Source organism: Syngnathus typhle, linkage group LG6 (assembly GCF_033458585.1).
Source record: "Syngnathus typhle isolate RoL2023-S1 ecotype Sweden linkage group LG6, RoL_Styp_1.0, whole genome shotgun sequence".
NCBI classification, from domain to species: Eukaryota; Metazoa; Chordata; class Actinopteri; order Syngnathiformes; family Syngnathidae; genus Syngnathus; species Syngnathus typhle.
Genome location: NC_083743.1, coordinates 5,179,235 through 5,205,942, shown reverse-complemented (window position 1 = coordinate 5,205,942; position 26,708 = coordinate 5,179,235). Strand labels below are relative to the sequence as shown.

Sequence of the window (26,708 nt, the reverse complement as noted above, 5' to 3'; positions counted from 1 at the left end):
TCTCTCCCACCATCAGTCATAATTGACAATACTTATTTCAACATCTTTATTAACAACCAATCTGCATTGAATTCAAACAACTATACAGTATTTCACTTAAAATGCACATTAAAGTGCCTCTCAAGTGTTAAACATTTGAAGTATTTGGCCCTAAATCATCATGAACATTTTATAAGGAGCTGTGAGATGCAAAAAAAAAATCCAAACAAACATGAAAAACATACTTTGGCATCAGAGGGGGCCGTCTTGAGGATGCAAGGCTTCCTTTGAAAGTTCATCGAAAAATTGCATACCTCAAATCGTCCCGGAAAAGTCAAGACTTCATTCAATTATTTTATTTTTTTTTTAGATCCTCGGGAGAGCGTCCATTCACGTGTCACCGGTCGGCGATGGAATTGTACGAGGGTCGCTTTTGGGCTGCGGTGTGTCCATTCTCCACGATGGGCTCGCGGAACTCATCCTGGTCGGACTCCTCGCAACGCGGCAACTGCAGGAAGGTGGTCAGGCCGTGGAGGTCGGCCATCTTGTGGAAGGTGCGCAGCAAAAGGTACATCATCATCAGGCCCATGAAGAGGTAGACTGCAAAGCATGATGGGAAAAAAACCTATATTAAATGTGAGTGGTGAACTTTGCTATAATTTGTATTCAACACAATGTTGAATACAAATTTCTTAAATCTCATTAAAAGAAATTAAAAGAAATTTATGCCAAAGGTGACAATAACAAGGTCTGTTATTCTTGATCTCAAGGCCATGCGGTCACATGCAAGCAACAAGCTCCGCCCACAACCCAGCAAGCCACTAAAGAGCGAAGGATTATGACCAAGAGTGAACAGTGGCCGCAGGATTAGTTCACTTTTTTGTCCGGTTTGAAGCAATTGAAAGTAACAGTGATACCCCTTAATACATTATCCAAATGAGATTCCAACACGTGAGGAAATCAACCAAAAACTCCCAGTCAAATAGTCCAAACTCAAATATTTGCTCAATGTAAACATTAGCAAAGCTACTTTTACAGACATTCCAGGAATAGCATTCGCTCAAAATCTGTCCTAATTTTAGTTTCTAGCCTCATTTTTCTTTTTAAATTTAAATCCCATTCTCTGCAGAATAGAAGACCCGAGCCTGTTCAACGCAAAGTCCTTTCGGCCAACGATACCCAGCCAAAGACAATCGACACCTCCTCCGTCATTGTCAAAAACGGTACATTTGGAGACAAATAAAACATTCAGCATGCACCCTGATTAAATTAAAGAAGATGGACGGGGAGAAGAGGGCCGCCGCCACCCAGGCATTCATGCGACGCCACGTCCAGCTCTGAAGAACAAAGAAACGGCCGTGAACAGAGCAGTCGCTGCGAGAAGCACATGCGGAAGCCTGAAACCAGTTTGACAGGAAATTGGATGGTCATATCCATCTCAACATAAATATTTCTCAAGGACGCATGCCAGAAAGTCACGAGTAAGTCTGCCCTTTTGTTTCGCAAGTCCGTGTGACACCAGCAACAAAAAGGTCGAGAAATTCTGACCTCAACGACCATGTACTCACCCATGACGGCAACCTGGTAGAGCTGTTTGAAATCCTGCTGAGGCCTGGCGGCGGGTACAAAGTCCCCCAGGCCGATGGTGCACAGCGAGATGAAGCAGAAGTAGAAGCCGTCCAAGAAGGACCAGCCGTCTTCCAGGGTACGGAAGACGGCCGCCGGAGCGGCGAACAGAGTCAGCAGCACCAGCGCCAGAAGCAACAGGAAGTGCACGGCGGCTGCCGGACGGGCCTTCAGGCCGCAACGCTGGAGCTGGTTGAGGGGGGCCGCCACCAGAGGGTACATCAGCCTCTGCACGCAGGCCGTCAGGACAAGCATGGTGAAGGGCACGCCCAGTAGCGCGTACACGATGGAGAAGACCTTGCCCACGTCAGACAGCGGCGTAGTATGACCGTAACCTGCACAACACAAAATTAGCTTCTCAAACTTCTATTAAAAAGTTGAATCGAGCCAACCTGCACAATAAAATTTCTATTTAAATAATTTAGTGTTGCCTTCAGTGACAATCGGAAATCACAGAATGTTTAAATTCATCGTCCCAGATGTTGAGTGCAATTACAACTATTAAAATCAGATGACACAAAGAACGCGCTAGTTAAAGCATTTGAAGGACTACTGAGCTTAAGGTCTCACGAGTTCGAGCGTGTCTTCTTTCTTTCTTTCTTCCACTATTGTGACGACACAAAAAGAACCCACGTGGCAACTTTTGGTCAAAATGGAGTTTCCTCCGCGAAGCTTCTTCTTGGTCGTTTTCGAGAAGTTCAATGTTTGCAGGAGGAAGGTTAAGGTGATTTAAAAAAAAAAAAAAAGTTTGCCTGACTCACCCACGGTGGTAACCAGCGTGTTAGCGAAGAACATGGACGAGGTCAAGTCCCAGTTGGAGGTGTCAGAAGAGGCGTTCGGGAAGACCGCCACGCCGTACCTGTTGGCCGCCAGCACCTGGTCCAAGAAATGATCCAGGGCGGCGGCGGACACGCAGCTCTGGTTGAGAAAACTTTGCTTCAGGGCGTCCACGTCCCGACGGAGCTGCTCCTCGACGGGTCGCTCGAGGCTGGAGAAAACGAGCCCACCGAACAAGAGGTAGATGACGTAGAAGATGACAAAGCCGGTGAGGAGCAGCCACGACTTGCCCAGGGGATGCATGTCTGCCACCAAACCGGGACGGGTCGGAGACACCAGCCTCCCAGATGGAACTTTGAGGGGGCCGAGCCCCAGCTGGGACGACGACCCCGCCCCGTCGCCTGCATCCTCCACCCACACAGGAGGAGGAAGTTCGTCCTGGAACTTCATCCCGGAGGTTCATCCCGGATCCACGGTATCACACAATCACGTTACACAATCGTCACACGAAAAGTTGCTTCGTGTTCGAAAAACAACATTCGAGCGGGGGGAAAAAAGTTCATTCAGTATTTTTCTCCACGTGCCTATTGGACACTTCTTTAGGTACACCTGCACCACCTAATCTGAGTTTCAACCTAAAATTCTGTCCCACCAGGTGTTAATTTTTAATAAAGTTAAAGTTACTTACTCATTTAATTTTTCACAAATTTATTTTTGTGTATTTTTCTTTAAAGCACTCCGAAATGACTGCTTCAAACAAAAATAGTTTTTGAGAGATTTTTTCATGCTTCACTTATAAATAGACATGTCCATGCACTTGCATGCCCATTTGGGGAACTGGTGTTAATGGGCAATTTCTTTGTAATACTTTTATTTTACTTTGCACCAAAAAATGCACCAAACATTTGCTGTGACAAATCCATTAGAACGTCCACATTTTTTTTCTTGTGACTCCCACACATGACAAAGATCCCAATCCATTCGCTGTTGTTATTTTCCACCCAGATTGTCCTTGGAATCACATGAGTGTTTGTTCAACAACTCATCTAACTTGTTTTCACTTTTGGGGTGTTCTTTTCATGCAACCTTGTTTTCCTTCCTCTTTAGCTTAAAGCACTTCTCGTCATCCTGCTGCTCTGTTGACTCAGCAATTTTTTTTAACTCTTACCTCGCAGTTCAAAGAAGCAGAAAAATAAAACCTACTTACTAGAAGTGATTAGCAGGGAGGTGAGAAAAACGCAACCTAGCCGTAGCGGTCTTGACATCCACGTGCGAAAAACAATCTTGGGATGTCTGAAGAATAGGCTACATGAATATAAATAGGCTAGGATCGATAGATACTAGTAAGCTAGCCAGATAGATGAATATTACGCAGTGTATTTTATTATTTTTTTTAAGAAAAACTGTTTATAGATGTTCCCTCAAAGACAACACTTGATTTACAGTAGGTCCACTGTGTTTTTTTTTTCTGGCTGCAAGCCTAGCTGTCTCTTTCTCAGTGGTCTTGTGAGTCCATGGTCAGAATTCGACTGTCTGCCTATTAAAACAAATGTTCTTCTTAGAGGTCTGACTTGAATTAAGATTTTTAATGTCATTTGATCAACAAGACGCAGGAAGCAGCATCAATTTATTGATGATCTGGTCAAGGCTTTCCTCATTGCAATGAAAGTTGTTATGATACAAACACAGCAGGACATCACAAACAAACAAACCAGTGACAGCCATTCAGTCCACAAAGTAAACCTAGCACGTTCCCATAGCAACACTTTGATTGACAGCATGGAAAGGACAGAAAGTGGAATACAGCCAATAGTTGAGTCCGAGTTGGAAGCGAGGTGACTTCCTGCTCGGGGCCAACTTGTAAATGTGGAGGAGTAGGCCCAAAAAAACAAATCATGGCCTTATATAAACACAGGATATCATGTGAGCGCTCCTTAGCGCCATCTACTGGTTAAAAGCGATCACTGAGGGTTGACCATTGAGCAGGCATGGATGGTGTTTTTTTATTTATTTTTAAAAACACAAAATGGTGGTTGCAATCCTCATTTTAAAAAATCCACTTCCTGGAAAAAAGGAGTTGCGGAGCTTTGTGGCTGAGTCCTACGTATGACAACAATCAGCGGTGTAACAAAAAAAAATTCAAAAATCATTTCTACTGAGTGGTTGTGTGCTAGATGTGACAGCAATCTTCTGTATGCAAAAGCATTCTTGTAACCTACATTAAAAAAAAAATACACAAAATGTTGGCAAAAGATAGAAAAATACAATTAGTGAAAAGAACAGGAATTTCTGGGACAACAATTCCTAAAAGGTGAGAAGCAACATGAACGATGTAATAATTTCTGACAAGTGTGTCTCCTGTATTTTCATATGTGTGGTGGTGAATCTTAAAATTTTCTAGTCCTCATCCAGAAATCTTTTGTTTTTGTTTGTAAAAAAAAAAAAAAACTGAATGCTGACCGGAAGCCTGCGTCACTCTGGCCCACTCCTGTTGTAGTCATACGACAGCCGCCGTTTGGCCACCACGTTGTGAGTGTACCGATTGGGTGAGTGCAGTCCAGGGGACGGGCGCCGATTCGACCACCTATTAGTGGCTTGGTTGTCCTGTACACATTAAATTACGAGATATAATTGGCAAAATTCAGCCAATTTATTTGCAAACACTGAAAGGCAAAGTATTGTAAAACAGGAATTTGACCATGGGTGTGTAGACTTTTTATATTCACTGTAGGTCTAATATGGACTTACGCTGCTGGGCTGCTCCACGTGTAAGGAGCTCAGCAGAAGACCTCGGGACACGCTGACACCTCGCTTGTGTTTGTGGATGGACATTTTGCTGACGTCATGTAAACCCTCCAACAGCCTGAACAAATTTTTAAAAATGTCATTGAACGCCACCTAGTGGAGGGGTGGGCAAAGTGCGTTTTGTTATGAAGACTAAGTAATATTGGCTACAATATTTATTTTATGAAATATAATCCATTTGGATGTAATTATTCATGTTATATTAATTTATCAAAATGAAAATGTCTTCATTGATTTATTGTAAATAAATAAAAAAAAGAAAAATGTGATATTTAAGTTCAATTACATCATTGGTTATCCATAAATTATGACTAATAAAACAAGGGAAATAATAGCAAGACGATAAATTCCTATTTCAAAAGATGAATGGCTTTTTTTTTCACCCCAACTGCTCCTTTAATGTTGCAGTTCACCCCATGGCCACACGAGGGCGGTATTTACACCAACATCAACAAAATTTGACTCACCGCTGCTCCTGACTGCTGCTTTCTCTGAGGAGCTGCGTCAATGTGGGAATGACGTCTGCAGGATGACGTGGGGCCGAGGTGGGCAGCGAGGGAAAAGCTGTGGCAAAGAGAAAACCCTGCAGGAGGGCGAGACCACATCAGTCTTATGTAAGTAAACTGCCATTGTCATGGCACGCTCATGGAATGTGTTTGCCCTTCAATGATGAGACAACCTTCTTACCAGTTTATGATCTACCTCATCCGTAATTTCCTCGTCGGGCCACCACTGTCCCACCGAATCCCGACCTTGGTCCCACACATCCCGTGGAAAAGCCGTCCATGTGTCCGTACTTCCCTTCCAGGTGGGCTTCCAATCACTGCTGGCGAATGCTATTTTGAACACACAATGTTGAAAAGGGAGATTTGTTCATTTGATAAAATAACTGGATGTGTTCCAAAACATTTCTCCCTTATGGCCTTAAAACCAGAAGCACAAGACTGCCTAATCCCGAGCAATAATTCCAAAAATGTAGAAGTAAACAAATGTAATCCAACAGCTCAACCTCAAGGTCTGACCTCACTTGGAATTTTTTCACATTATTATTCATGTAGAAGGTTTTTTCTTATATATATATATATATATATATTTTAGGTCTCACTGGTGGTGTCCCTAATGAAGTGTCTGGTGCGTGAACACGTGCTAAATGTTGTGTAAATTTACCCGCTGAGCTCCCACAAGACACCGGGACAGAATCGGCGACGCCCCGGCTGGACTCTTCTCCCTCCGCTTGCATAAACCCTCCAAACTCATCTTCCTCTTCCTCCGTTTTTTTGTCCCGGCTCTCCAGCTCTATCCCGTCTTGGCCTCTTTTTTCTACTTCTTCTGACTCGACGCAGGGCTGACTGGTTGCCATGGCGCCCGAGCTGGGCAGGGCGAGGGTGGGATTATGCAGGCAGGGGCCAACGGGAGTTACCTCATTTGGCGTCCAATCAGTTTCTTTCCCTTCCTCACAGTCCACTCTAACGTTTCTTCTTGAAGAAGATTCTGTTGTGTTGATCACATTGTGCTCCGGCTCCGGGTCAGGCCAAATGTTCCCGAGCGCTCTCCCAACCTGGCAAAGCTCACCTTCTGCTTCTGGATCCTCGATGCATCTGCTTGCGGCTGTGATGTCATCAAAAGGCGTCTGGATGATTCTCTTTTCCTCATCTGGTCTCTTTGTTATGTTTATGGAGTCTTTGCCGGCCTTACATTCCGAGTGAGAGTGAGAAAATTCCACGTCTGGGTTGGGCCCCAACAAAATAAATGGACCATTCTTGCAGAGACCCTTCCCCTCCTCGTTCTCCTCCGAATTCTTTTCCAACTCTCTCTTTGTTCCTGGTATCTCCCCACACAAAGTGCCTTCTCTCCTCGCACTTTCCTCTTTGCAAACATTCCGATGGCATCCAGCACTCCACAGCTCTCGACTTTCCTGACAGAACCCCCATGCAGGACTCGCGAGGTGCTCCGGACTGACTTTGTCTGGCTCTTCCTGCTTCTTGATGACTTCCTCATCAGGGACTCTTTTGTCTTGGCAGGCCACATGACTAGACTTCCTCTCACTCTTGAAAGCGTTTTCAAAGCATCCAATCAGTTCTAGGAGACAGGGACTCTCATCAAGACCGGTCTGGCAGACCGGGTCCAATTTTTTGTCTTGGCTGACCACGTGACTGGGCTTCCTCTGGGTTTCCTCATCGGAAGTATTCTGAAGGCATTCAGGACTCGCAGCTGGTCTGCAGATTTTCTGACAGGCTCCCTCTTTCTGTCTTGGTCCTCTTTGTTCCCGACAGCCTTCCTCTTCAGTAGCGACGAGACGCTGCAGAATAGCTTTGCCTTGTTTTTCCTGATTCTCAGCAACTTCTTCGTCAGGATGTCTTTTCTCTCGGCCAACCGGGTGAGTGGACTTTCTCCATCTGCGACCCGACCGAACTCGAACTCGGCTCGCCGCAGTCTGCGTTTGGGGAGCGGAAACGTCCCGCCGTCCAGTCCCAGGTTTCCCTCTGAGCCACGCTCCGGCCCCGCTGATCCCACCAGATGTTGAGTACAAACCTTTGTCATTTCGCAGAAAGAGACACTGAGTCTGCGTTTTACCGTTGCCTTCGGATGTCTTCAGAGTGGCCACCGTCACCAAGGCGCCCGCCCCGGCTTGGGGTAGGCCATACCCCGGACCCCACGTCCCGCTTAAGTGCACATCCGCCGGCCTGGGACAAGAAGTCCTCCGACCGGTGGGGGGTGTTACTGGTGCGCCGCTCGGCGGAGTGGCGCCCTTCTGTCGGTTCTTGGAGCACAGCGCCCACGCTCGCAGGCCCCGGATGAGCGGTAGGTCCGCCAAGCCGAGTTCCAGCCTGCTGGGGAGTGGCTGGGAGCCCAAGGGGCATTTGAGAGGGGCCTCACGAGGGGACGCCTTCAGGCACGGGTAATTATTATTGTTGTTGTGCTGCAGCATGGCGCTCCACGTGAGCCTCATCGAGAGAGGCGTTTTGTTTAATAATTGTCAAACAACTTCAGTCAGAAGTCATTCAAATAGTCTCGAAACGGTGCTTGGAAAAAAAAAAAAGAAAAAAAGAGGCCTCAGCGTGCCACCCTGTGGTCCTCCTGGTGACGACGCCCAGGAGGTAACAAGAAGTTTATGTGGATGAGTCTTTCTGGTCCACTTTATGAACAACCTGGGGCGAAGAAACATAAAACATTTTTATTCACATCTTTAAGCTCACAAAAGAGTGTTCAAGCTACAGTGAATGTAAAAAAAAAATCAGCATCATACAGTGACTCATAATCAGAAAAGTACAGTTGGTTCAAGGGAATTTTTTCTTTTTGGGGGGGGGTGTATATTTTTGAGAAAAAACGCTGCATATTTGGAGAAAAAGTCATACAGGCAGACATGCTACCGCCGTGCTGATCATCAACCCTCTTGCATTTTAAATAGGAAAATTGGATCCTGCTGCTACTGCATCAAATCTATTTATTATGACTCATATTTTATTTATACATGTTTTTTGTTGTTTCGGATGTCATCAGATGGAGCGACTGCTCCACGTGTGGAGTAAAAAAAATGCTTTATATAACCCTTGTGTGCATGTAGAAGACAAAGTGACACAATAGTCGTTCGTGGGCCGTCACGCTCGTTCGTATCCAAGCTTGCACGTCACTTACGTCATTGACCACACACCAAAAAAAAAAAAAGAAAATAAATAATTGCTCACCCAATTTGATGATTATATTGTCTTGCATTCTATTGTAATCACAGGCGGAAATTGAGCGTCCTCCTCGGACTGTGCAGCATCCTCATCTTCCCTGTGGGCCTTGATGATAAACCGAATGTTCGCCCGTTCCACGCTGGCTTAAAATAGACACGACAGTACCACAAAGGCGTCTTTCCTCCTCCTACTTTGCCCTCCCTCAACATCGTCAGCCTTCCCCCCCAAGCGGCACCAGTACCGACACCACTGCGGCCATTGCGCGTCATCTGCGACATGCACTGCGTGAGAGCAGCCGCATCATCACCGCATCTCGCTTCCACGCACTCGCAGAGTCGCAAGCCCCAGCCAGCCAGCCAGCCAGCCTCCCCCGTGATGCCTAGGACGGCCCACTAACCATCATTGGCGGGGGCTGCAGGCGGAGCCCATCGAGCTGTCACTCAAAGGGAGGAAAAATAACGGAATTGATGCAAAAGTGTCAAAATGTAATGTAATCTTTTTATAACCACGATAATAACAATATTCATTTCAGAAAAATCTTGGTTTCTTTTTATTATACTGCTTTTTTTTCTCATGTTCCTATTGTATCCCTTAGCGCTCAGAAAGACTAAAACTGAATTGAATTATTCTTACTGTTAATCTTTTTTATTCCCTAAAAGTGCTTCACATAGAATAGTCATTCATATATAAAATGTGTAATAAAAAACATTTAAAAAATACTGTCACAATATTTTTTTCATTTAAAATAAAAATTAATTTAAAAGATAATTGAATTCCATTATCTGTACATAGATTTTAAGGTATTAAACAAGGAACGGCTGAAATTTGGAAAAGTAATTGCTGGGGTAAGATTAAAAATGGCTAAATCCTGGGACAAACATGCAAATTGGAAAAGTAAATGTGCTAAACACTCAAAGGATAAGCCTGTGCATGTGCCAAAAAGTGGTGTGTTTAATGGTAAACGAATGTTTATTATAAGCAAAATGGAAATACGTTTGAATATTGATTAACGGGATTATTAAAAGAGTGCGAATTCAGTGATCTTTAGTGCAGCGATCGATTCGCAATGCCTTGAATTAAGTGGCCATTGACCCGTTACTCATAAGGAGAAATATATCCCCAAATTGTTTTTTTTTATATATATAAATAGTTGTTTATTGAACGCGTTTAAGTATATTTAAGGGTTCATTGATAATTAATTCACCGTGTTTACCATATTGTTAATGGTTTCTCCACATCCATTGTGCAGCGATCTGTTGGCAATGACTGAAGTCGACTGGAAAATCTTGATTGGCGCCAGCTGTGGCGTACCGTCGTTCTTCTCTAATAATTGTCACTTTTTAAGAGGTATGTAATAAATAAATTATACTATCGTTCCGATTATGTCTTGTTAGCAGGCCATTGGTGTTCTTAAAAAGACGTTTATGTCGAGTTTATGACAAATTGTTGGTATTTGCTAGTTGTGCTAATGCTAATCGTCCCGTACGAACCCCGGCATCTCGTAGCTAGTTAATTTGGTTTTCATTTTTATATTGACTCATAAGTTATTTGTGTTGCAGCTTAATACACCGTTATCAAAATATACACGATGTGTCAATATATTATTTTATTCGTGTAATTCCTTCACTAACAATCTCTCCAGTGCAGTCATGACAACACATTTACTATATCACCTAACAAATACGTCAAACTCGAAAGTTTTCGTTTCTACACAAACATCTCAGTGTGTACTGACATATACTCTTTATCCAGCATTTGTAAAATAAAATTTAAATTTCACCTGCAAAACAGGCGCAGCAACCGGAGTCAAAAACAAATGTGATGATGGGTAGTGCTGTCAGATATTCTTTTCATTTTTTTTTTTAATTCTACAAAATGTCATCTCGTGAAAACTATCACTTGTGTTCTGTGGTAAATATGAGGGTGAGGTGTATATTCACTATATGGACAATCAGCCTTTCATTTCTATTGTATACTGTTTATCCCACGCAAATAGCTTGATAACTGTGTCCATATAATTCATATGAAAAGAAACATTTCAATTCAGCGAGATATTCCTAACTTGGGATCCAAGGAAAATAAAAAGATCAACTAGAACAGCAGCATTTTGGTCTAAATGATTGACCACCAGTCAAAAGTTTACAGATATGATCCAGACAAATGTCCCCAAAAAAAAAGTTATGGCATGACTCACAAGCTAAAAGTACAAAATGTGTCACAATGTCAAAGAAGCCTCAAAGACACACAAATCAATGTGACAAAAACATTCCCGTCACTACTCTTGGAGAATGTGGTAATAATACTAATGCTTAAACTACCTCCACAAGGAACAAACTTCTATTTACATCATCCTCTGGCAGTAATGTCAAATGTAACTACTTTAGCTACAATGAAATTGCGTTGCAAAAAAATCCTGTTTAACGTCGCTTGTAAAATCGTATTTATTCTTACGTTGTAATATGAAGAACTGTACACCAATGAGACTGGATTGACCAGATTTTCAACAAAGATGCGCAAAATGAACAGGCACTAATACGTAGTGACAATAGTAAAATGGCAAAATTTCCCCTAAAGTCCTAAAAATGTAAAAAGACTGTCACACCATAGTTACTGTAGGGTTCTTTGCAAATTAAAATAAAGCTCTGTAACGGATTACAAACAATTGAATATACAAACAGCCTCCTAGAACATAACTCGTAAGGTGGGACGTGTCTGTATTTATATAGACTTGAATTTTGTGGGCGTGTCCGGTTCCTCAAAGGTCTGACGGCGGATGAGTGGTTCCCAACCAATGACCCGCTGACGTCCCGGCTGGCGTGGAGTGCTGCTTCGTCCTGGTGGTCTTGGTCACCACGGTAACCGAGCCCCCTCCCCTCGGGGAAGACACTTCCCTTGTGGTGACGTCGGAGGACTGCTGGCAGAATGAGCCTGACAAGTTGGCCTCGCCTCCCAGCTCCCCTCGCCGCTGTGCCTGAGGAGACCCCTCTGGGGTGATCTGGAGGAAGCCTGCCAGGAGGCCAGGTCAAAAGGACAAGAGGTGAGGAGGGAAAACAGTAGGAGAAGCATGTAAGACAGAAGGGAAGGTTAGCCTTTGTAGCAGAGAGACAACACAAGATGGGACAGTTAATAAAATGAGAATAAACAAATGCCCAAAAAATTAAAAATACAAGACACGACTGCTTTCAAACCGTGCCTACCTGTGGAGTGAGGTTTCAGGGTGACCTTCGGGACCTTGAACCAAGAGGGAGCCTCTGTTCCCTGGGGATCTTCTATGGTGTCTCCCTCGCTCCAGGTTTGGACCTTTGTTGAGCTGAACCCCATGGTAAAAGCAGCTGGTGATCCAAAGGTGTCCTGATCCAGCATTTCTGTTCTGGAGTGGTGTGAGACAACTTCCCTTGAGGACTCCTCAGCAAATCCTTCAAACGAAACCTTGGCGGGTTTTATCTGGAGCCCTTTAGGAGCTTCCCCGGACAATGAAGGTTTGCCCAGTCTGGTTGCCATTTCGAAGTTGCCGTCACCTGCGGCTTTCTTTCCGTAAGGAGAAGTGAATTCCACCTTTGGAAGTTTGACTTTTCCACGAGCGGCCACGTCTTCGCTCTTGAAGACCTTATGAGGTCTTGAATCTTTTTCAAAATGGAACCTTGACATTGGGTCTTCTGTCTTGACTGGACTGGCACACGCTGACGTTCCGGTTGTGCTAACAGACGTTTCCATGGTCTTTGTTTGAAACTTGGAAGTCTTCACTTTGACATCACCTGTATTTAAAGTCACATTGTCTGTTTGAGGTGGATTTACTAAAACAAAAACTGCTTTCTTTATTTTGGGGCCATCTTGTTTGATCTCTGACCCACAGAGCTCCAGTCTTCCTTCCGGGGAGGACAGGGAAGGAAGAGGGACACCAAACTTGGGGATTTTTATCCTCTTTCCTAATTTGTCCTCATCTTCATCTTGTGCTGTGCCAATATCAAAGTCTATGTCTGGAATCCTGGGGACTGCACTAGATGATGACGGTAGGCCCCGTTCTGCTGAGCCTTCTTGGCTTTTCACACCTGCACTTGGTAACGCAACGCCTGGCATTTGGACGTTAACGTTTCCCTCTTTGTGTCCGTTGTGATTTGTGGATGCCAGTCCAGAGACTTTGACACCACCACCATTTTTCTTTTTGGGCATTCCAATATTGAATTTTGTTCCTTTGACTTTGGGCCCTTTGACTTTGCTGTTGGTTTCTACATCAGATACATCTACTTTGGTGTCTCCTTTCCGAAGTCGTAAATCCAGCTCTAAGTCCCCTTTTGGACCTGTAATATCGAGTCTTGGCATCTTCATGGATATGTCTGGCTTTGGCATTGTGGCTTCTGGTAGGTCAATGTCGGCACGTGGCGTCTTAAAAGTGCTTCGTCCATCTCCATGTACGTCAGCATCTGGCGGCTTGGGTAGGGACACGTCCATTGACTGCATTTTAAGTTCAACTTCTGGTGGTTCCATCTTTAAAGATTTACTTTTTGGCAGGCTGCCGATTTTTCCTTTTGGTAGGGATAAGTCCACATCAGGCATCTTAAATTTCGCTCCTCTCTCAGAACTGGACTCGAGTTTTATTTTGGGAAGTGGCACATCGAGGTCAACTTTAGGCACAGTCACATCAATCCCAGGCTTTTTGGGAATTTTCAGGTGTCCCTCATAGGTTTGGATGTCACACTGGGATACGTCTACCTCTGCTTTGGGGAGAAGAACCTCCATTTCTGGTGATTTAGCGGCGGGAAGTGATAGCTCAACTGAGGGCATCTTGGCCTTGGCCTTAGCTTCAAGGTCACCACTTGGCTTTCCTGGCATGGAGAACTTTGGGAATTTGATAGTGACATCAGGTGCATGGAAGTGACCTTTCCCCTCTACATCAACATCTGGTTTAGGAATGGCAATGCCCCCCTTTTTTGTATTGACATCAAATTCAGGACAAGACACAGACACATCGGCATCAGGTGGGGAGATTCCAAAGGAGGGTGTTTTGAGTTTAGCTTTTTTGCCCTTCACTGTACTGTCCAAACCCAACTCGACAGATGGCGCCTTGAGAGAAATATCACCCTCAGAACTTTGTCCCGACACCTCCAAACGACCACTCTTGGACTTTCCACCAAACCTGGGAAGTGTAAAACTAGGGGCTTTGAGAGAAACATTAGGCAAATCAAAACTTCCTCCAGAAGATGGCCGACTTCCCTCTGCTTTCAGAAGCGCCACTTCCACATCGTCACCTTTTGGTTTGGTGAGGCCAAAGTCAAGATCCACCTTTGGAGCTGAGATGTCAACAGTTGGAAGTTTGACTGCTCCACGTTTTCCACCTTTTACATCAGGACCCTCCAAACGGAAGTCAACTTCTGGAGATTTGATTGTTGGAAGAGAAACATCAACAGTTGGCATGGTGACTTTTCTACCTTTAATTTCATGCTCTTCAATATTTATGTGTGGACCTTTTGCTTTCATTTTCGGAAGAGAAATATCCACAGAGGGCATGTGGAACTTTCCTCCTTTATCAACATGCCCTTCTATTCGCATTTCTCCTTCTGTTTTTCTTTTGGGAAGTGAGACATCAATGTCCGGCATATCCATTTTTGCTCCCTTGAATTCTGGACCTTTCAGTCTTACGTTTCCCTCCGAAAGATTGACTTTGGGTAAAGAGACATCAATTTTTGGCATTTTTAACTTTCCTCCTTTGACATCAGGGCCTTCAATTTCAAAATCGCCCCCAACTTTTGGAAGTGAGACATCACTGTCTGGAGTTTCCATCTTTCCTCTGAATTCTTCACCCTTGATTTTGATACCACCCTCTGGAAGTCTGACCTTTGGAACCGAAACATCAACTGTTGGTATTTTGAATTTTCCTCCTTTGACATCAGGGCCTTTAAAATCAACATCACCCTCAACTTTTCCTTTGGGAAGTGACACATCCATGTCTGGAATTTTTATTTTGCCCCCCTTGAGTTCCGGACCTTTCATTCTTAAACCACCTTCTGGAAGATTGACTTTTGGCAAAGAAATGTCCCATGTTGGTATTTTGAACTTTCCTCCTTTAATGTCAGGGCCTTCAAGATCCAGGTCACCTTCAACTTTGGGAAGAGAAACGTCAACCGTCGGCAGAGTGACTTTGGCACCTTTAACATCAGGACCTTCAATATTTATCTCTGGAGCTTTTGTTTTCACTTTAGGAAGAGAAATATCAACAGCGGGCATATGAAACTTTCCCTCCTTGCCGACATGCCCTTCAAATCCTATTTCTCCTTCTTTTCCTTTAGGAAATGACACATCCAGATCGGCCATCCCAGTCTTCCCTCCACTGATCTCCGGCCCCTTTAATTTGACACCACCCTCTGGAAGATTGACTTTTGGTAAAGAAACATCCAGTGATGGCATTTTAAACTTTCCTCCTTTGACGTCAGGACCTTGCAGCTGAACGCCACCTTCAAGTTTTCCTTTGGGAAGTGAGACATCGATGTCCGGCATATCCATCTTTGCGCCCTTGAATTCTGGACCTTTCAGTTTGACGCCACCCTCTGGAAGATTGACTTTTGGCAAAGAAACATCAATGGTTGGCATTTTGAATTTTCCTCCTTTGACATGAGGTCCCTCAATATTCCCCTCGATTTTGGGAATTGAGATATCAACATCTGGTGCTTCCATCTTTCCTCTGAATTCTGGACCTTGTAGTTTAACACCACTCTCTGGAAGACTAACCTTTGGTAAAGAAACATCAACAGTAGGCCTTTTGAACTTTCCTCCTCTGATATTGGGGCCTTGAAGATCCAGCTCACCTTGAACTTTGGGAAGAGAAACATCCATAGTTGGCATGGTGACTTTTCCACCTTTACCATCAAGCCCTTCAATATTTATCTCTGGAACTTTTGTTTTCATTTTGGGAAGAGAAAAATCTAGAGAGGGCATATGAAACTTAACTCCTTTACCAAGATGACCATCAATACCCATTTCTCCCTCTGTTTTTCCTTTGAGTGAGACCTCCCCCAAATCTGGACCTTTCATTTTAACACCACCCTCTGGAAGACTCATTTTTGGCAAAGAAACATCAAGTTTGGGCATTTTAATTTGGCCTCCTTTTAAATCTAAGCCTTCAATGTCTAAGTTTGGCATCTCAATCTTTCGACCGTCAAGGTCTGGACCTTTTATTTTAACACCACCCTCTGGAAGATTGACTTTGGGTAAAGAAACATCCAATAATGGCATTTTGAACTTTCCTCCTTTGACATCAGGGCCTTGAAGCTCAACGCCACCTTCAAGTTTTCCTTTGGGAAGCGAGACATCAACATCGGGAATGTCCATCTTTCCTTTAAGTTCTGGACCTTTTAGTTTGACACCACCCTCTGGAAGATTGACTTTGGGTAAAGAAACATCCAACGTTGGCATTTTGAACTTTCCTCCTTTGACATCAGGGCCTTCAAGATCCAGATCTCCTTCAACTTTTGGAAGCGAAACGTCAACTGTTGGCATGGTGACCTTTCCACCTTTAATGTCAGGGCCTTCAATATTGATCTCTGAAGGTTTTGTTTTAATTTTGGGAAGAGAGAGATCAACAGAGGGCATATGGAACTTAACCCCTTTACCACCATGGCCTTCAATTCCACTGACTCCTGCTTTTCCTTTCGGAAATGACATATCAACGTCTGGCATGTCGATTTTCCCTCCGCTGAACTCTGGGCCTCTTATTTTGACATCACCCTCTGGAAGATTGACCTTTGGTAAAGAAACATCCAACGTTGGCATTTTGAACTTTCCTCCTTTGACATCAGGGCCTTGAAGCTCAACGCCACCTTCAAGTTTTCCTTTGGGAAGTGAGACATCGATGTCCGGCATATCCATCTTACCGCCCTTGAGTTCTGGACCTTTCAGTTTGACGCCACCCTCTGGAAGATTGACTTTCGGTAATGAAATGTCAAATGTTGGGATTTTGAACTTTCCTCCTTTAACGTCAGGGCTTTCAATATCCAGGTCTCCTTCAACTTTAGGAGGTTTAATGTCAACCGTTGGCATCGTGACTTTTGCACCTTTAACATTAGGACCTTCAATCTTTATCTCTGGACCTTTTGTTTTTATTTTAGGAAGAGAGAGATCAACAGAGGGCATATGAAACTTTCCACCTTTACCAACATGCCCTTCAATCTCTATTTCTCCTTCTACTTTTCCTTTAGGGCATGAAATGTCTAAGTCCGGCATCTCAATCTTTCGTCCGTCAATGTCTGGACCTTTCATTTTAACACCACCCTCTGGAAGGTTGACTTTAGGCAAAGAAACATCCAATGATGGCATTTTGAACTTTGCTCCTTTGACGTCAGGGCCTTGAAGCTCAACGCCACCTTCCAATTGTCCTTTGGGAAGTGAGACATCGACCTCTGGCATGTCCATCTTTCCTTTAAATTGTGGGCCTTTTAGTTTGACACCACCCTCTGGAAGGTTGACTTTGGGTAAAGAAACATCAAATGTTGGTAATTTAAACTTTCCTCCTTTGACATCAGGGCCTTCAATGTCCAAATCTCCCTCAACTTTTGGAAGTGAGACATCGATGTCCGGCATATCTATCTTTGCGCCCTTGAATTCTGGACCTTTTAGTTTGACACCACCTTCTGGAAGATTGACTTTTGGTAAAGAAACATCCAACGTTGGCATTTTGAACTTTCCTCCTTTGACTTCAGGGCCTTGCAGCTCAATGTCACCTTCAAGTTTTCCTTTGGGAAGTGAGACATCGATGTCCGGCATATCCATCTTTCCTCCCTTGAATTCCGGACCTTTCAGCTTTACATTTCCCTCTGGAAGATTGACTTTTGGTAAAGAGAGATCTAATGTTGGCATTTTGAACTTTCCTCCTTTGACATCAGGGCCTTCAAGATCCAATTCGCCTTCAACTTTTGGAAGGGAAACATCCAAAGATGGGGTGGTGACTTTTGCACCTTTAAAATCAGGACCTTCAATTTTTATCTCTGGACCTTTTGTTTTCATTTTAGGAAGAGAAAGATCAACAGAGGGCATATGAAACTTTCCTCCTTTACCAACCTGCGCTTCAATTCCCATTTTTCCTTTCGGGAATGAAACATCCAAGTCTGGCATCTCAGTCTTCCGTCCCTCAAGTTCTGGGCCTTTTAGTTTGATATCACCTTCCGGAAGACTGACTTTTGGTAAAGAAACATCAATTGTCGGCATTTTAAACTTTCCTCCTTTGACATCAGGTCCTTCAAGATCCAGGTCACCTTCAACTTTTACTTTCGGAAATGAAGTATCCAAGTGCGGCATTTCAATTTTTCCTTTGATATTTGGTGTTTCCAATTTGGGATCAAACTTTGGGAGATTGGCCTTTGGTAAAGAAACATCAATTGTCGGCATTTTGAACTTTCCTCCTTTGACGTCAAGGTCTCCTGGATCAACCTCAACCTTTCCTTTGGGAAGTGAGACCTCAAGGTCTGGCATTTCCATCTTCCCTTTCCTCAATTCTGGACCTTTTAGTTTGACACTACCCTCTGGAAGATGGACTTTTGGTAATGAAACATCCAGTGATGGTATTTTAAACTTTCCTCCTTTGGCTTTAGGGCCTTTAATGTCAAAATCTCCCTCAGCTTTCGGAAGTGAGACATCAAGGTCTGGCGTTTCAAGATTTACTCCCTTAAGTCCTGGACCTTTTACTTTCACGTCGCCCTCTGGAAGACTGACTTTGGGTAAAGAAACATCCAATGTTGGCATTTTAAATTTTCCTCCTTTGACATCAGGGCCTTTGAGATCTAGCTCACCTTCAACTTTGGGAAGGGAAAGATCCACAGATGGGGAAGTGACTTTTCCACCCTTAAATTCAGGACCCTCAACGTTGATCTCCGGACCTTTTTTTTTTATTCTAGGAAGAGAAAGATCAACAGAGGGCATGTGAAACTTTCCACCTTTGCCAGCATGTCCTTCAATTCCTAGTTGTCCTTCTGCTTTTCCTTTAGAAAATGAAATATCCAAGTCTGGCATTTCAATCTTACGGCCCTCAAGTTCTGGACCTTTTAGTTTGACATTGCCCTCCGGAAGATTGACTTTGGGAAAAGAAACATCCAATGATGGCATTTTGACCTTTGCTCCTTTGACATCAGGGCCTTCAATGTCAAAATCACCCTCAACTTTGGGAAGAGAGACATTGACATCTGGATTTTCCATCTTTCCTCTGAATTCTGGACCTTTCAGTTTGATGCCACCTTCTGGAAGGCTGACTTTTGGTAAAGAGACATCCAATGTTGGCATTTTGAACTTTCCTCCTTTGACATCAGGGCCTTCAAAATCAACATCACCCTCAACCTTTCCTTTGGGAAGTGACACATCCATGTCTGGAATTTCCATTTTGCCCCCCTTGAATTCTGGGCCTTTAAGTTTGACACCACCCTTTGGAAGATTGACTTTTGGTAATGAAACGTCAAAAGTTGGGATTTTGAACTTTCCTCCTTTGACCTCAGGGCCTTCCAACTCAATGTCACCTTCAAGTTTTCCTTTGGGAAGTGAGACATCGGTGTCCGGCATATCCATCTTTCCTCCCTTGAATTCCGGACCTTTCAGCCTTACATTTCCCTCTGGAAGATTGACGTTTGGTAAAGAAACATCCAATGTTGGCATTTTGAACTTTCCTCCTTTGACATCAGGGCCTTGCAACTGAACGTCACCTTCAAGTTTTCCTTTCGGAAGTGAAACATCGAAGTCCGGCATATCCATCTTTGCTCCCTTGAATTCTGGACCTTTCAGCTTTACATTTCCCTCTGGAAAATTGACTTTTGGTAAAGAAACATCCAATGTTGGCATTTTAAATTTTCCTCCTTTGACATCAGGGCCTTCAAACTCAAGATCACCTTCAAATTCTCCTTTGGGAAGTGAGACATCAATATCTGGCGTTTCCATTCTCCCCCCTTTAAGTTCTGGACCTTTCGGTTTGACACCACCCTCTGGAAGACTGATTTTAGGTAAGGAAACATCAAATGTTGGCATTTTAAACTTTCCTCCTTTGAGATCGGGGCCTTCAATGTCAAAATCTGCTTCAGCTTTTGGAAGCGAGACATCAACATCTGGAATGTCCATCTTTCCTTTAAATTCTGGACCCTTTATTTTGACACCACCTTCTGGAAGATTGACTTTTGGTAATGAGACATCCAACGTTGGTGTTTTGAACTTTCCACCTTTGACATCAGGGCCTTGCAGCTCAACGCCACCTTCAAGTTTCCCTTTGGGAAGTGAGACATCAATGTCCGGCATATCCATCTTTGCTACCTTGAATTCCGGACCTTTCAGCTTTACATTTCCCTCTGGAAGATTGACTTTTGGTAAAGAAACATCCAATGATGGCATTTTGAACTTTGCTCCTTTGACATCAGGGCCTTGAAGTTCAATGTCACCTTCAAATTTCCCTTTGGGAAGCGAGACATCGACATCTGGGGTTTCGATCTTTCCTTTAAATTGTGGACCTTTTAATTTAACACCACCCTCTGGAAGGTTGACTTTAGGTAAAGAAACATCAAACGTTGGTAATTTAAACTTTCCTCCTTTTACATCAGGGCCTTCAATGTCCAAATCTCCTTCAATTTTGGGAAGAGAGGCATTGACATCTGGAGTTTTCATCTTTCCACTGAATTCTGGACCTTTTAGTTTGACACCACCCTCTGGAAGATTGACTTTTGGTAAAGAAACATCCAACGATGGCATTTTGAACTTTCCTCCTTGGATATCAGGGCTTTGAAGCTCAACGCCACCTTCAAGTTTTCCTTTCGGAAGTGAGACGTCAATATCTGGCATTTCCATCCTCCCAGCCTTGAATTCTGGACCTTTCAGCTTTACATTACCCTCTGGAAGACTGATCGATGGCACATTGAGGTCCACATCTTTGCCTTTGGGAAGCGTCAGGTCCACACTGGGCATCTTGAATTCACCTTTAACATCTGGTCCTTTCAGATGAGCTTTTTGTGATTGAGATACATCAAAACTGGGTAGGCTGAATGTCCCATCGCCACCAATGTAACGACTCATGTCTACTCCAATCTCAGCAGAAGGAAGAGAAAATTTCCCTCTACTTTCTGCACCATCAACATCCAGATCAGTCGATCCCATCTTTGGTAAAGAGATATCCAGTGTGGGCATGGAAATTTCTGGTCCTTTAAAAGTGCCCTCCACCTCGTCAGGAATTCTCCCGACATGGAGGTCCACGTCGGGCACAGAAAAGTCCATTCCAGGCTTCTTAATTGATGTCTTTACATCCATGTCTGATGTTCCTTTGACTTTGGGTAAAGAGATGTCAACAGAAGGCAAAGATGGGACGTTTCCTTTGGTGACGTTTACTTCAGGGACAACAATACTACTTCCTCCCTTTATCTCCACCGTTGGAACGCTGATTTCTCCTCCTGCTTTGACTTTCATTTTGTCATCTTTCTCATCCAAATGACGCGATAGTCTCATTTTGGGAAGTTTCAACTTTGGCATTTGCAGTTTTCCATCACCTTTGCCTGTTTCCACATCAACTTTCCCCATTGAAACTTTGGCGTCGGCTCCTCTTACGTCAACTTTCGGACCTTTAATTTCCACCTTTCCCTTCTCGGCGGGCAAAGATGCATCAGCTTGGATGGAAGGGAGGGCAAACTCCACATCTGGGGAATTTAACGACGCTCCCCCCATCTCCACATCTACTCCTTTCCCAGCAGGCAAACTGAACTCTAAAGATGGCGACGCAATGTTTACACCCGGCTTCTTCAGTTCCACGGATCCAGACTTGGCGTCCTTACTCTTGGCAAAGTTGATTCCAAATTTGGGAGCTTTTCCTTTGGCTTTCACTTTGGCTGCAGGAATCTCAGCCGGGGAGACCTTCACCTTTGCTTCCAGTCGTCCGCTGTCCTCTTTTCCTCCGCTCTGACCTTTTATCTTCATCCCAGGAAACCTGAGAAGACATTTTATTTGGATGAAAACTGCTACAGAGAAGAATGAGAATTCTGACACAACACCATATCATGGTGAATGGCAAGAGGTGGACACACATGAACTGAACCTTCTCTGATTCAGTGGAGGAGCATTTAATTGTACGTATGTACGTATATTATTATATATACACACAAGATATGTTCTTAAAAAAATCATATGATATGTAGTACACCTTGACCAACCTGATTTTCCTCTTTGCCTTTGCTGCAGAATTCCCATCGGCCTCCAGGTGGCCGCTCTGCCTGTGTTTAAACTTGGGGAGGCAAAATTCCACGTCCACATCGCTAATGTCCAGCCGGGGCGGCGTTCCCTCGATCACCAGCTCTTCACGCCGCTTCTCCTTCAGCCTCCTCAGACCAAAGCGCCCCCCTCGCTTTTTCTTGGCCTTGAATGGCTTGATGGCCTTCACGCTCTGAAACATACAAGGTCAGTCACCCTTCACCTTAGGCATTTTTTGAAAGTCATAGTAAGCTTGTTATTGAATTTCAATTTGAAAAAGGCAATATGTTTAATTCAGATGCCGGTGCTAGAAAGTCACGTGGGACAAATAAAATGTTTTGATTACCATTTTGGCCATCTTGGTGTTGGGACCTTTGATGTCCACACTGGGCAGGCGGGGACGTAAGTAGACATCCTCCCCCTGGATCGTCCTCTTGACCAGGAAGCTGACTTTGTAGGGCTCGGCGCACTGAAGGATCTTCAGAGCGTCTTCATATCGCACATTGTCAAAGTAGACCTTGGCACTAAGCAGCTGGTCACCTGGTGTGCAGAGGAGGTCAGCAAGAATTAGGGTTGACTGTAGTTAGAGGTAATAGGGTAGCATGCAAGCACCTTGCTGCAGACTGAGATGTTTGGCGGCTGGCGAGTCCTTGAGTACGTCTTTGATGAAGATGCCTCGCTCTCCACCACCGGTCACGCTGTAGCCACTGGCTCCGGCCTCCGCTTCCGTCTCCACCATGATCTCCACCGGAGGCTCGGCGGCTTTCGCCGGGGTCTGGTCCTCAATCACAAACGCAAGGTTTTTCAGTCTGGACTGTCACTGTTGTGAAATCCATCAAGCTACAAATCAAGATGGTGAGCATCAGCAGCCAAACTGTTAGCACTTCATCTAGGGGCAACACGTCTGCCTCTTCGTTGTGAATTTGTCTTTTTGTCATTTTTGCATGGTTTGTATTTTTAGGAGACTACTTGAACGTTTCTAATTGAACCCGGATCGATGTTTGTATGACGGCTTTGGGGACTTACTGTCTGCTCGTCAAAAGTTTCTGGGTCCATCTCGGGCTGGGCCAGTTGGCAGGTGGATGCTCTAAGGTGACTTCTTTTCTGACTCAGCACCTTTTTCAACTCTGCATGGAGCTTCTCCTTCTGCTCCTGTGCACAAAGCAAGAAGAGCTTGCCATAATGCCTTCGGCTCCATCATTACTATTCAATTTGGTAACATTGATTCATGTCTTTTGTGTGTCAGCAATATTTTAAATAATTGTCTTGCCCATACTCTACCAAGCAGTCTTACCGTGGTAAGATCTATTTCTGGCTCTCGAGTAATTTATCAAAGATGATCCACATTGTTTGTTGTTGATGCCCTGGTGTAAAGACTGCTGACAACTCTGCTGACTCCGCACAAATGAAAGCTGTTTATGTGGCCCGACCATTGTGCTCCACAATAGCATAGTGAGCGAGTTGAGGCTGTGCTGCCGGCTGAGCTCATGAGTGGCAGCCAACAAAAGTCTCTGGAGACACTTTTTTCAATTGATCCATTGTTGAGACTCTTTGCAGAAGAATCGAAGGTGGAAGCAACTCCACACTGTCCCAATATTTTAGTTGGGATAGAGTTCATAGTGATTGTGTATATAGATTATGGATGGGAGTTTGATAAAAAAAAAATAGGCTACAGTATATGTCTGAATTTGCGTCTCACCACTCTCTCTGGACTCTCGTGTTCCTCTGCAGAAGCGCTGTGGTGAGGGGGGCGTTGTGGGCCGGCGGGGGGTCTGCTGGACGGGGGAGACCGGTTCTTATCTTTCACCTGTGCAGAGGAACCACACAGTGATGGCTCTCGTATATTTCAATGTGTGTCAATGGAAAGGAATAATTATCTTTGCTAAACAAATGTGAGGGCGTAGCTCGACATTTGAGATGCGTTCTGCGTACCGTGTGATCTCTGCTGGCAAAGTAAACATGGCCGTCGTCGTCTTCTCTGTCAGAGTCTGGAAGGGGAACGACAAAACGTATAAAGGAAGCATATCAAACCATGTTGCTGAGCGGTCACAACAGTCGTTTAGCAATTTTAGCTGTCCATATCATAAACATGGTTGCACATTTGTCAGAGTGTGCAGGACTTAAATTAATGTCAGAGACTGTTTTATACCCCTCGCTTGTTACTTCTGTTTTGGTTAACAACAGACGTCATATCCTGTGTGAACAATTGCCTCTGTGAAGTTGCAATGCATGTTTTTCTTGAAGAGGGCAAAAGGAAGGCGTTTATCTGCCCTAAGTGGATGACGCAGCTGGGGACTTATATAGGGGCTGGACCTTTATTGCAGCAAGGGTCGCTCCGTATTGAAGTGAGCGCCACAGAATGCGAGTTATGTCATCTTGTGACCCGCTAGTTACCGGACACTCTTCTACACACCCCAAACGGGGTTCGCCATTCCACATGGATGAATTTACGCACACAGGTGCATGGAACATACATAGCCAAAGCGAGGTCCTGAGAAAGTGATCACATGAAATAGCTGAAGGTCCGCCCGCAGTGACTGCAAGCCAAGCCATTCGTGAAATGTTAACGTGCTGGGATGTCGGCTTCTACACACGCTCAACTGAACTGAACTTGATTTGGAAAGCACTTTAAAAACAACCACGGATATTTGAACATCAACCGACTTCAAAACAAAACAACTCAAAAGGTGCAGAACCTAAAAATCAAAGGTCTTAAAAATCTGTCGAGTATGGATACCTGAAAAAGGCCAGGATTTTGTTACTTCCAACACAGACGGGAAACATCCTCTGACTTCCTGTCTGACTCATGAGACAAGAAAAAAAACGAGTGCAGACGGAACCAATCCTCCTTAGGATCAAGTGCGTAAAGCCAGCTCTTGTTCTGATGGTCCATAAATCAGATTGGCCCATCTCTAGACAGGAAATGGCTCCATGTAAACAGGAAAGTCTTTCTGACAAAGATGCCCACCTATTTGTGAGTAAACTGTTACATTCACTGACAGGGCTCTTCCCTCACGGATTCATCCTCCTTCAGATGTCAAACATTGTTTCCTCATGGGATGGAAAGGGGGTGAGGCCTTCCCAAGCCCAGATCCATTCTTGACCCAACTTCCTGCTCAAAAAGGAACCTCGCCCACTTGCACCACAGCCACCGCCCGGACGGCGGAAGCCAGGAAACCACGGTTGCAATCCATCATGTCACTTGTGGTCCATGTTTACGCCGAAGCATCAAGAGTTCATGCGATGCCGTCAAGCTGCTTCCACTACCCTCTGAATCTTTAAAAAAAAAAAAAAGAGAGAATCCAGTTCTTGGCCTCAGTCACACCAGCTGGACTCATGGAGGCTTCACATGTCAGGAGCAGCTTGACACTACATCTGACCATGAAGACATGACTACAATTCCATTTGTGTAGTGACCAGTGGTTGGAAGTAACAATAAACAAAAACTTGGTTGATGTACCAAATTTGATTTTTGAGGACTCTATACTTGAATGTTTATTGTCCGAACAAATTCACCGAAATCACGTCACCTTGCACTACAACTTAGACCTGCTTCCATCATTTACATAGTAAAATATTAGCAACTTTCAGACAACAAACTGTCGGGTGTGCCTGGGTTGTCGGAAAACCCACAACGGCGCAGTGCGGTCTGACAAATTCCCAAACATGCTAAAGGAGGCTTGCATCTGCACATAAGTCAAGACTCATTCTAGGCGCATGTGCACAGTCTACGAAAATAGAGCCCATTGACTAAACTATAGCAGATAGCACCGATAGTCTTAAACACGACCGCTCGAATGAAAAAGCTTTGCAAGGCTTACATATACAAAAAAGTTCTAGTCCATACTATCTTGGGTTTCATCGTTGTGCCCTCGCCATACCGACATTCCAGGCTGGGGCGGGTAAGGTTGGTAGGGGGGTCCATTTCTGTGTAGGAGGGGGCAAACGGATCCAATGACCATCATGCTGCAGCTGTCACTGGTGTGTAACGCTAAAACGAAGGCTGAATCAATGCCATGGCAGAACCTCTGACAGCTCTGCGTCATTTTCTTTTCTGCCAATTTTTGGTCTCTGACAAACACTGAAATTCTGACATTCTGCAAAGCCTACCCAACGTGGCTTGTCTAAATACTGAATGAGGGAGTTAGCATTTATTTTGGCCAGGTCTTGTCACCAAACACTCTAAAAGTCACGGTGGCACACACACTACTCGAGTGTTTGTTGAAACAGCATGCTATTGTTCCGCCATGGGCAGCCATTCCGTACTGTGCAGGCCAAGCAACTTTCCGCAAAACTTCCTATGACAACTCCAAGACAGAAACTTGACGTTTCTCTCCAGAGCTACTCAACGGCGCTTTAAAGGAAGCTGAAGCTCCATCCTACCTTCCTCTCAGCCTTCTCAGGGTCTCCCTTCAGATCTTCAATTTCAGCCTCTGTCTTCTTCCCGCCCTAGAACTTTCAGTCTTTCACTCTTAGTGGTATTTCTTAAAATTGCCCCCCCCCCTCGCTCTCTGTCAATAATGTTTATCCCTCGTCACCAGCCAGCCCGTGGCTCCCCTCACTGAAAGCCTCCGGCCCGACACGGGACCACAGCATCTCCAGGAGGGACGGGGCCGGCTTGCTGATTGGCCGGTAGGCAGGAAGATGCACCAT

General features: G+C 44.4%; 3 protein-coding genes across 4 annotated transcripts; all 3 read right to left on the bottom strand.

Annotated features, from left to right (window-relative positions):
• Positions 1 to 32: 32 nt before the first annotated feature.
• On the bottom strand, positions 33 to 2,864 carry kcnk6 (potassium channel, subfamily K, member 6). The gene is made up of 3 exons (XM_061280940.1): positions 2,367 to 2,864; positions 1,548 to 1,940; positions 33 to 579 (listed from the first exon to the last, which is right to left on the bottom strand). The coding sequence occupies exons 1-3, from the start codon at positions 2,830 to 2,832 to the stop codon at positions 377 to 379; spliced, it is 1,062 nt and encodes a 353-aa protein (XP_061136924.1). The 5' UTR covers positions 2,833 to 2,864; the 3' UTR covers positions 33 to 376.
• A 1,132-nt stretch (positions 2,865 to 3,996) lies between these two features.
• Positions 3,997 to 9,012, bottom strand: si:ch211-14c7.2 (uncharacterized). Of its 2 annotated transcripts, XM_061280939.1 has the most exons (7): positions 8,874 to 9,012; positions 6,355 to 8,336; positions 5,875 to 6,023; positions 5,655 to 5,770; positions 5,131 to 5,245; positions 4,843 to 4,986; positions 3,997 to 4,597 (listed from the first exon to the last, which is right to left on the bottom strand). In XM_061280939.1, the coding sequence occupies exons 2-6, from the start codon at positions 8,135 to 8,137 to the stop codon at positions 4,855 to 4,857; spliced, it is 2,295 nt and encodes a 764-aa protein (XP_061136923.1). In that variant the 5' UTR covers positions 8,138 to 8,336; positions 8,874 to 9,012; the 3' UTR covers positions 3,997 to 4,597; positions 4,843 to 4,854. The 2 variants fall into 2 exon arrangements, with proteins under 2 accessions (XP_061136923.1, XP_061136922.1); XM_061280938.1 differs by having other exon boundaries at positions 3,997 to 4,986.
• Positions 9,013 to 10,458: 1,446 nt separating this feature from the next.
• prx (periaxin) lies at positions 10,459 to 26,708 on the bottom strand. Its single transcript, XM_061280559.1, has 9 exons — positions 26,594 to 26,708; positions 23,988 to 24,043; positions 23,755 to 23,862; positions 23,082 to 23,207; positions 22,668 to 22,836; positions 22,402 to 22,595; positions 22,019 to 22,248; positions 12,065 to 21,795; positions 10,459 to 11,873 (listed from the first exon to the last, which is right to left on the bottom strand). The coding sequence occupies exons 1-9, from the start codon at positions 26,706 to 26,708 to the stop codon at positions 11,623 to 11,625; spliced, it is 10,980 nt and encodes a 3,659-aa protein (XP_061136543.1). The 3' UTR covers positions 10,459 to 11,622.

Coding starts and splice junctions, on each gene's coding strand:
- kcnk6 (XM_061280940.1), bottom strand. CDS start 2,832: ATGAAGTTCCAGGACGAACTTCCTCCTCCTGTGTGGGTGGAGGATGCA. Junction 1,941..2,366: donor CACGCTGGTTACCACCGTGG/GTGAGTCAGGCA, acceptor TGTGTTGTGCAG/GTTACGGTCATACTACGCCG. Junction 580..1,547: donor CTACCAGGTTGCCGTCATGG/GTGAGTACATGG, acceptor CATGCTTTGCAG/TCTACCTCTTCATGGGCCTG.
- si:ch211-14c7.2 (XM_061280938.1), bottom strand. CDS start 8,137: ATGAGGCTCACGTGGAGCGCCATGCTGCAGCACAACAACAATAATAAT. Junction 6,024..6,354: donor GTCTTGTGGGAGCTCAGCGG/GTAAATTTACAC, acceptor TGTTCAAAATAG/CATTCGCCAGCAGTGATTGG. Junction 5,246..5,654: donor AGCAGCAGTCAGGAGCAGCG/GTGAGTCAAATT, acceptor AAATTTGTTCAG/GCTGTTGGAGGGTTTACATG.
- prx (XM_061280559.1), bottom strand. CDS start 26,708: ATGGTGCATCTTCCTGCCTACCGGCCAATCAGCAAGCCGGCCCCGTCC. Junction 24,044..26,593: donor GGGGAGCCACGGGCTGGCTG/GTGACGAGGGAT, acceptor TTCCCCTTCCAG/ACTCTGACAGAGAAGACGAC. Junction 23,208..23,754: donor ACGAGAGTCCAGAGAGAGTG/GTGAGACGCAAA, acceptor CTTTGTGCACAG/GAGCAGAAGGAGAAGCTCCA.